The sequence below is a fragment of the Chrysemys picta genome, chromosome 1 (genome assembly GCF_011386835.1).
Source record: "Chrysemys picta bellii isolate R12L10 chromosome 1, ASM1138683v2, whole genome shotgun sequence".
In the NCBI taxonomy this organism is placed as follows: domain Eukaryota; kingdom Metazoa; phylum Chordata; order Testudines; family Emydidae; genus Chrysemys; species Chrysemys picta.
In genome coordinates, this window is record NC_088791.1 from 90,812,614 (window position 1) to 90,822,909 (window position 10,296).

A 10,296-nucleotide genomic window follows, 5' to 3' on the forward strand; every position below is an offset into this window, starting at 1 on the left:
ATCCTTTGATCAGCCATTGAATGATAATGAACAAGATGATTTCCTGGCAAGGAAAGATCCCATCTTCAGGCCTATGATTATTCTCTAACTTGTGGGAATGTGTTGGGAAATTCCCAGCACTGTGCTTTATTAGATTAAGATAGTCTGCCGAAGAATGTGGTGAAAGCCCCTTTGCTGGAGTCATTTAAGACTAGAGTAAGCAGACTGTTATAAGGAATAATCCTGCATTGGCTGAGGTGAGAGCCAGGGTGGAGAGAATATGAGTTACTAAACAATTTTTTTATCACTGATTTGTGCAGCTGTATAAATTCTGTGTACATTTTCCTCCCGGTAGTGTCCTTGCTTCCCAGCTTTCTTTGTGTGAAACTTCGTTTATCCAATTAGAAAGACACTAAAACTCCTATCTGCCTGCCTCACTTTCATTCTCTTCCCCAGGCTGGATGCAAAGAAGAAAGTGTATTAAAGATCACATCTTTCTGGGATCCATGGGCCCTTTGAGAGATGATCAGAGGGAGGCCGGATGATCTACTGAACGCACACAAGAACCTTTCTCCTCCACAAAGGCAGCATCGGAGAACTCCCCACACTCCTGCTCCATCCAGTTTACCCACTCATTACCGGGCCTTCCGCAGCTGTGAGTGGGAGGTAGTGGAGCGATCGCTCAATATCCTGCAGGCCAGTGGCTTCTACTGGGGTCCCTTATCTGTGAGTGAAGCACATGCCAAGCTACAGCAGGAGCCGGTGGGGACCTATCTGGTGCGGGACAGCTCTCAGGGGAACTGCCTCTTCAGTGTGAGTGTTCGGATGCCAGCGGGCCCAGTCAGCCTCCGGATCTCCTTCCGGGAGGGCTACTTCTGGCTGAAGGACTGGTTCTCGGACTGTGTAGTTAGGCTGCTGGAGATGGTGGTAGCAGGAACCCAGGCCAACCCCATCCACTGTGATGAAATGGGGGGAACCCCCCTGGTGTTCTCTGAACCCCTCTGCAGGAACCGCAGGGTTGTGCCCAAGTTGTAGGAACTTTGCATCAAAGCCTGGGAGCTTACAATGGGACAAGGGAGGAAGGTTAGAGATTGGAAGAGGTACATGGGAGGGGCAGTTACTTTTCAGTGTGGAAAGGAACAAGGCATAATATCACCTGGAATCCACTGCCTATACAGAGAGGGAGACAGCTGCATACATGTGGCAGGCAAAACTGAGCGAGTGTGACACGCTAACTGAATGTGCCACTGCCGTTGGATTGTACTTTTCCTTGGGGTAGGGGCGGGGAATAGCTTAAACCTGCTGACTACGGGAGCCATGTCCTCCTGAGGTAAAGGTGTGTAGCTTCTCCCTGTGGCAGAGTAGAACTGCCCCAATCCAGCACTTTTTATTCCAGTTGTGATGCATAAGCTTCAGAAACATGGGCATTGCCTGTCCTGCCAGCACACCCCTGTTCTCCCTGTATTCCAAAGTGCCTAAGCTATTTCTTGCTGAAAAATCTCTCCTCGTGGAAAGATCCAGTTGAATTTCCAAGAGTTTGACAAGCTGTTATCAGGAATTGTACACTGATCTCTGATACCAAAGCAGTGTGTGTGTGTGTGTGTGTGTGTGTTGAGAGAGAGAAAGATTTCACAACCAGCAGCCTTCACTTCCCTGCACCATGGAAATACATAACATGCCACTTCAGAAATCCAAGAAATGACTGTCTAATATTTGCACTGTAGGAAACAGTTGCAGGCATGTGTAATAATACAGTTCCACCAGCTTCTGCATTGCTTGTATTGGAAGCTGGACTGCATAGCTTCATTTTTTATGGGCAGCTGGGCTTTACTGTAGTGGGATAATATTATATTTCAGCCAACCAAGTCTTGGTTTGGAGAGTCCATTCTGCTATTGATTGTATCAGCGGATGTGTCTAAAGCACCATCATGTATGGTCATCTGGCAGTATGCTGCTGCCCCCTGCAGATCATCACTAAAGGAACACTCTAAAAAGTTAGGTTTTTGTCTAAAAGGGACGGAGAAGTGCATTATAAAAGTTACTACTAATAAAAATGTTTTCAAAATGTCTTTGAAAGGAGCTTTCAAAAAAAAATAATTCTCCTGCAGTGCTGGAAAACCAAACAAACTAGCTTTGGGCCAGTACATGAAAATCAAAGGTTCACTGGCCATGCTGAGTGAAGTGAAAAACGAAAAAAGGATTAGTTAGGAACAGTAAATTTCACTTCTTTATTTTTTTTTTTTTTTTTTTTTTTTTAGTGTATTAATCTAAAAATATAGGTACCACAAGGAGGACACTGTCTCAATATATAAGGTCTAGATTTTAAATATTGTATTTGTATGGCATTGAATAGTATGCTAGGTGCCTCAAAGAACAGCTAGTTATACAATGCCCTGATGCAAAGAATACACATTATAGATGTCACAGCTGGTGAGGGTGGGAATGGACATGGGGATGAGACAGAATTATGAAAACAAGGTCCTATAAAGATTGGGTTCATCTGAGTGACATCAGCATTTAAGCAGTGTCCCTAAAAATGTACCTATGAAAACAGATGCTTCTGTGCACAGATGGCACTGTGAGTGTGTAACTTCAGAGCAAATGTTTGAAAATTTGGTCCATAACTTGTATCGGAACAGTTTCCTTTTAAAAGAGAAACCAACTTAAATTGCCTCATTAGCACAGATACAAAGTTAAATAACCAAGTCTGTGCAGACAAGTAGACTGTATGTTCTTGGTACCTTTTGAGGCACATCTCTTTTCTTTTTAGTGTCTCAGGCAGCGGAGAGGCAAGTTGTTCCTCTGATTAATAGCTCGCCTTTTTTTTTTCTGGCACTAGCTCTAAATGGCGAGAGTCCTGGGCTGCTGCCCACTTCGAAGTGAAAAGAAGAAATAGGCCTTGCCTCAGGCCCTACAAGGATTTTTTTTAAAGAAACTTATTTAATGAAATTGGCATGACAAACTCCTCAACAGCACAACCAAAGTTCTCCGTCATACCGCCTAGGTGGGACTGACGGCAAAGTAGATGGAGAGGCAGGTGGGTCAACAGGAGGCAGTCCGTGACAGCAAGGTGCCACAGGACTCTCTGCTGCTTTTTACAGATCCAGACTAACACAGCTACTCCTCTGATACTTGTGCTATTTTGAACTTCATCAGTGTCCCCAGCCTGTAGGCGAAGCCTCAGACACTCTTTATTTCTGTGCATTGCTGCAGAACCACTGCCTCTGAGCTCCTTCCTCAACCATGAATGCCACCTGCCTGCTCTGCCCTGTGCTGTGCATTCCCTTACTCATCCCATCTCTGGAAGACAGGTGGGACATAGTCCTCTCTACCTACGTGGCCTTTCACTCCCCCTCCTTTGCGCCCCTGCAAATGAAACCTGAAGTATGCTCGCTACCTTCCTCTATTTACTCCATGCACTAGCAAAAGGAACTGACTTATTTCTTCAAAGTTCACAGCTGTCCTCGGGAATGGCTCTGTTTTACCATGGTTGTGTAACACAGAGGGAAGAGTCATCTCATTCCATTGCTTTGACCCAGCTGTGAACTGTTCTTATCTAATTATTTGGCCTAAAAATAAGCACCTTGGGTTGTGTAGCTAACAGCTCTTGAATCATTCCATTGTTAATGGTCACGATTGCTCTATTTGAAAATTACATTAAGGATAAATAAAATACTCTAGCTCCTAATAGGGGGATCTTTTAGTTAGTTTTAATGTTCGTGCTTTATACGTAAACCACACAGCACATGCTTAACACCCTGTATTATAAATAGCTTAATTAGTGCGCACCCCATAGGAAATTGGTTTGAACTCTATGATTGACAACTAATATATAAGTGCTAAGTATTGTTTTATTAATTTCTAAAACAAGGATGATATGCATGCTTGTCCCAATTAATACAAAGACAAAGGTCTCTCAGAACACAGGGTGGGACAAAGAAACCAATTTTGGGAGAATTATGGTGTGGAAAAGTATTGTGGCAATTTGGATGTAAAGGGTTTTGGAGATGGTGCTTTCCCTCCCCCCACCTGCCCAGGACTATGGAAAAACTTTTTAAAACTTCTGGAAAAATATGGACTAAGTAAGTAAAACCATAATTGTTTGCTTGTGGGAGTGTTTAAATGTGTCTCTCTCTCTCTCTCTGTAAAATATGTTCTGTTAAGAAGGATTTTGCTGCTGACACTCAGTGGGAGATATTTCTGTAAGACACCTTGAATGTAGATTTGCCCATCCCCACCTCAAGAAGGAGAAAACATCTCCTGACATGTACCCTAGTGCCTCTTTGGATGTCTGCAGGTCTGTAATTTCTTTATAGTATTCTCATTATCTACTGCCCTCAAAACCCTGTTCAGGGAATAGGAAAACGAGGTTGGTTCGGGTCTCTGACTGGCACACCTCGGTTTGCTGAGGAAATTATACAAGCGCACATATGGATTTTTAATGTATTCTTGCTAATGGTAAAAGTTAAAAGTTGATTGGACTCATAAGAGGTTCTGTATATCAAGCCTTAAAGTGCTCGAGTTTTAATCCCAACAAGCAACAAGTGCAGCATAAGAAACTGGAAGTTCCTAACAGTTGGGATTAGTAACCTGACTCTCTCACCAGCTCTCTTCATAATGCTCTTGTGTCTTAACCAGTCATGTTGTATTTTTCCCAGAGTCCTTGGCTGAAATTTGTTAGTTGCTTCTCAGTGTGCACATGTGCAGAAGGGAGCCCCCAGCCAATGGCTTTTATGTTATCACTACCTCTGAGAAAAGGGTCTGTGTTCATTATGAACCTGCCTCACCAGATCAAACTCCACCTAGAAACATGGAGTGTGCACAAACTACCCACATCTCATATATTGCATAGCATTAGGGCATGATGAATGTTTGGATTCCTGAATGGCCCCCCTACTTTATCAGAATTCCAAATATAATTTTCCCTATACATGCAATAATGTCTCAGATTTGACCTCTGATGATGTTACCAAAACTGTATGTTTGCATCAGTATTGCCTTGTAATTTGCTAGAATTGATAATTTACCAGGATAAACTCAGGTACTAGACTGTACTGACTTCTTCAGTTTAGTTTAGTTTGCACCAGATATACCAATTCCTTGGATGTATAACCCCATTAGTGTTGTATATTTGTATATGTAAACTGATGGAATCTTCTGGTTGTATCATGTAATTGCCTTACAGGAAGAGGGGACAGATTAGGGAGGATGTGGAAAGGAGAGAATACGTGTCCTAAAGAAAGACAAAAAAGGGAGATAAGAGAGCCATTCTGACTCACGATTCCTTTCTGGAGAGTTGTCTGAGCTTTTGGGCCACTACACCTAGTAGCACTATTGTCAGAAAAATCTAATTTTGATTCAAGCTAAATAGTTTAGTTCCAAATGTGACTTCCCTTGAATTTGTTCAGACGGGAAGGAACTGGATGGCACAAAAGAATTGCAGATGTGACTCCTAGCCCTTTACCTCTGTCACTGATTTGATTCCAGCTCCAGGTCCGTAGTGACCAAAAGTTGTTAACATCTGCTTTTCTGAACTGAGATGTGGGGGTTTCGGTCTAGTTCCTAGTAGACAAGCATGGACATAGGCTGGGGAAAAATCATATTGCCTGGGACAGAATCAAGCTTCCTATCTGTTAGACCAGGACAACAAGGGAGGCTGGTGGCAGGCTGAGTAACTTCAGGAGCAGTAGCTTTGATCTGTGCCAGTCAGAGGGGAGAAGAATGGGCCTAATTAATGTCAGCCACAGTAAAGCTAGACGGCTTTACGAAAGTGTGGAGGAGAAGGAGAATGCCTTGTTAGTGGTTTGCTCTCAAAATGCACTAATGCATCAGATCCAGAATAAATGACAGCACATGCATGTTTTAACAAAGCTTTTAACCGCCTGCCTTTCAGGATATTGTTCTTGGTGGCAATACTTTAGATTTTGGCTTGATCCAGATCTCATTGAAATCAATGGAAGGACTATCACTGATTTCAATGACCTTTGGATCAGGCCCACTTCACAATAAGACAGTGGTGGTAGAAAGTGGGTTTTCCATCATACATTTAATCAAAACAAGACCACACTCGCACTGTTATGAATAACAAATTGCACTTGTGGAATTGATGGATTTATACATGAATAGGTGTAGATGCTTTCCAATCCCCTCAGGCTATTCTCTTCTGGCTTTAAGGGTGGGAGAGGACCAGGAGCAAAACATGGACATGGTAACATTTTCAGAAATGCCCAAGTGGCTTAGGCTCCAAAGTCCATTGGGATGTGTCTTTCCCAAGGAAAATGTAGGCTCTAAAAACTAGAGAATAGAAGTGGGAAACCTGGGCATAATATTCCAAAACAGAACAAGTGCAATACAGAGAAAAGCCTTTAGCCAATCACAGCAGGACCAGTACTTCAGCATAACTTACTCAAGAGAACAAGTCCACAACTTGGAAACTGGACAACCCCATTTTCTAGGCAGGCAACCAGCTTTTGAAATCTTATCTGCCTGTGTCCAAGTGAACAGAATTTTTTCCCCAGCCTATGTACACATCAGGCAACTCATAATCACAGATGGCAGTTAACGACCCCACTCCTGATAGTCCAGTAGAAAGGCCAATGATTGAATGAGCCACTGAAACTTAGCTTCCCTAGAGGTGGCCCTTAACATCAATGCTGAGGCATGGTGGTGCGGGGGTACAGTGTGCGGGATGGGGGAGGGGCTAGAACAGCTACTGGTTGAGCTATACCTGGTTGGGCATAGAGAAGACTCCTGCACCAATTCACTTAAAAGATAAGACCACTCTCTCTATCTCTTGTGTGGATTAAATCTGAAAGGACACTTTCCTATGATGTAAGCTAATGAATGTGATGTTATGAACTCTGGGCTGAAAATGGTTCAGTTTGTATAAACTATATTTTGTATATTTTTAAAATTAATAAAAATCCTCTTTCATAAAAAAAACACTTAGTGTTTGCATTAGTCTCTTAAAATTCACGAGAATAAGTTAGAATTGAATCCACCTCATTATGGCCCTGATTCAGTAAGGTACATAAGCATACAAGGGGTTCCACTCAAATCAGTGACGCCATTGACTTTAATAAAACTCCCATGTATTTCAGTATTTTGCTAAATTGGGACCCATAGCAGGAACAAGCCAACCTAACACTCTCAGATGAGAAATACATCTAAAATGGTTCCTGTTTCATCCAGAAGGATCCCAAAGAGCTTTATGCATTCCTTCTCTCTGTCATCATATATTGTGTAAATCCACCCACACCAGATCCCTCATCTCTTTCTTTGAGTCCTGTTTTATACCTCTGAAACGATTAGTGCTGAATTCGTCTGCTAGAGCTTATCTACCAGTTGGGGATAGGGCTAAGGTGTTCTTGAATTAACTTCATTTTCTGCTTTTACTTTCTATGCAGCTATGCTGGTTACTTCTTTACAGTAAGTGCAGCATATGAACCTGTCTGTACAAGTCAATCTCTTTAAAGTTCCTTCAGCTGCAGATCCTCAAGGCAGAAGGCTTCCCAACAAATTTGATGATGCACAAAATTATTTCTAAATGGACAAGATGGTTCACTTTTTACTTCTACATTTAGATCAAAGACTGTATCCACCTGAGAAAGGTGGTAGCTGTTTTGACAGCAGACTGTGAACCATACTACAGCTTAGTCCTAGGGATATGTCCCATCTCTGCTTAGATCTGTACATAAATCCAGTCATATTGTAAGTGTCTGGATTCTTGGACTCCCAAGCAAAAATAAATAATAGATCTGTGCGCTGGGGGTGTGTGGGGGGGCACCATCCCTTTTGTCCCCACACCTTGTGAGGAACTCTCTGCAGGCTCGGGATCATGCATGAGGAAGGGATGAACTGGAGATGGGGAAGTAAGGAAGCCCAGATGTTTTCCCACCACCACTGAACCTTGCAGGAATATGCCAAAAATTAATGCAGTCTCTGACTTATATGTTGATATAGTTACCTTATTTAAAAATAAGCCACACAGACAAATAATTCATATGTTATCCATTAGGGCCAAAGCTAATAATAGCAGTAATGTGCTTTAAAATCCTGAGGCGAGGTGCTATAGATGCACTAAGTATAACTGCAGTGCATTATTATTATTGTTTCTTCTCTTTCTCTGTAACATTTTCCCAGTAGCATGAAAAACTTCTTACCAGAATTTTCTAATGTGTTTTCTGGGTATTCTGTCATTCACACTTCCTAGGCTGTATGAGCTAGGTCAATGGTGTTAATAAATATAATCCATGAGTGCATCATATTTCACACTCTAGTCTCTTAGTCTCTCCTTGGTCTTCACTACAATAGACCTTTTCCCCTGAAATTTACTATTGTTGCTACCACTAGTTCAACTCTACCAGTGGGAGCACTAGTGTAAATACAATGCTGCTGCTGTTTTACTACTGGGTTGTCTAACCTTGCTCACAGGAGAGCCACACAACACTGTGCTTTAAGTGCAATTGGCTGTTACCTTGTATATGCTAGTATTCCCCCCACATTGCTACCACTGGTGGGGTTGAAAAGGTGAGAGAATTCAGCAAATATTTCCTATCTTAGGCAAGGTCATAGACCTAGAGATGTGAAATCTCAGCTGTCCCTTACAGTTTCCAGAGGTGAAAGTCCTGAAAAAAAAATATAATATTGAGGAGTTTAGCAACTGCACATTCAAGTCTAGGGTCATATATATCTGGGTAGCATCCTTGCTGCTGAAACATGCAGATCCGTTCTAATCTGTGTGAGCCTATTCCATGCAGGGAAGTAAAAGGGTCTCCCACATTTATTTCAGCTATAATGATTTTTTGATCACTGCAAATTGTTGCTGTGTCATGTTATAAGGATGCAGCCATTGCAGTGTAGATGTACAATTACTTCGATGTTTTTAGGACAAACATGGCTACGTGCTACCTCTATAACTAAAGGCGGGCTTCCCATAGAGAGGTTTTGTCACAGCAAGGAAAGTCCAGGGCTCTTTCCTACCCCATTTCTCTGGACATGACCACTGACTAACTTAATATGATGAAAGACATCACTGGGTACATGGGTTAATATATTAAGCACTGTGGGAGGTACTCTGCCAATGCATCTCAGTCCTTATCTGCAGCACCTGCTATGTTCTATAATCATTCTGGCCTTGGAAGTTAGGTGCTTAAATACCTTCTAGGATCTGGGACTCTCTCTGACCCTGATGCAGAAAAGTACTTAAGTCTATCCTTGTTCAGAAAAGCACTTAAGTATGTGCTTAAGTGCTATGCTGAATCTGAGCCTCTGTCTCAGGTTTCACATCTGAAAAGCATTTTGTTCTATTCACATAAGGTCCAAAGCAGGACAGCAGGAAAGGGCTATGTGGTTTGAACAAATGCAGCTGTATTTCTCGAAGTGGGTTTCTTCTCTGTCTCTCCCCCCTCCCCCACCCCTCAAACAGAGCATTTTCATCTTAAGTCAATGAAAGTAGGGCAGAGCCTAACCACACTTTGAGCTGACTGTGTTTTTGTATTCTGGGTAATTGTGATCGTTATCTGTACCTAGAAAAGATTTAAACAATTTAAACCACAGCTGGGCAGAGATAATGAAGGACGTACTGACGGAGGTGAGGAGGGATGTCCCCAGAGAGCTATGAGCTGACAGGAGGGTTCTCGTGGGGCTGTAGAAGGATGAGATGAGATGGGAGGAGGATCTGAATAGGGGGCTGTGAGGCTGCGGGAGAACGGTTAATGAAAGTGAAGTCTTACCAAAGTTTTATTGAGTCTGGTATGCATAAAAATATTGTGGCAGGGGTTTGAATCCTGGTAAGGAACAACAATCCTTCCATTCCCCATTTCTTGGTGAGGCTATTTCTCTGTGTGAAAAAGCGCTCTGTCTCACTCGCTACAACACTTATTTGCTATTTCAAAGACTATTGGAATTTATATCTAACAATAGCAGCCATTTAAAATCCAAGAGCCTCATTTGATTGGATAAGCTCAGACATATTTGTTCACTGTATTCTGATACTTTTTTACTTCTAGACACCAGAAGATACTAAAAGCCAAAATCCCCTTTGCTAGCCTGATCTGCTTGCCTAGTGGTTAGTGCTTAGCACTGCCTTCTGGAAAACCTGGCTTCCATTCCCAGCCCTTGTCTCCTGCTTCCTGAAATGGGCACTCAGAGCCCAAAGTCCCACAGCTGGAGGACGGGGCCAGAGGATGAAGCCCGAAGCCAATGGGCTGGATTCTGGGGCCTGCCGCCAGGCAGCCAGTGCCCAGGGCTGGAGGCCGAAGCCCTGCAGCCAAAGCCTGCTGCCCTGACACCCCTGAGCTGAAGCCCAAAGCCTGA

General features: G+C 42.8%; 1 protein-coding gene across 1 annotated transcript in view; it reads left to right on the forward strand.

The window, feature by feature from the left end:
- The window catches only part of LOC101939647 (suppressor of cytokine signaling 1-like), a 29,632-nt gene extending 22,711 nt beyond the window's left edge, over positions 1 to 6,921 (forward strand). Inside the window, exon 3 of the mRNA XM_024109841.3 lies at positions 436 to 6,921. Within this exon, the coding sequence (XP_023965609.1) occupies positions 502 to 1,014 (513 nt within the window). The 5' untranslated portion in view covers positions 436 to 501 and the 3' untranslated portion in view covers positions 1,015 to 6,921. The remainder of the gene's footprint in view (positions 1 to 435) is intronic.
- The last annotated feature ends 3,375 nt before the right edge of the window (positions 6,922 to 10,296 follow it).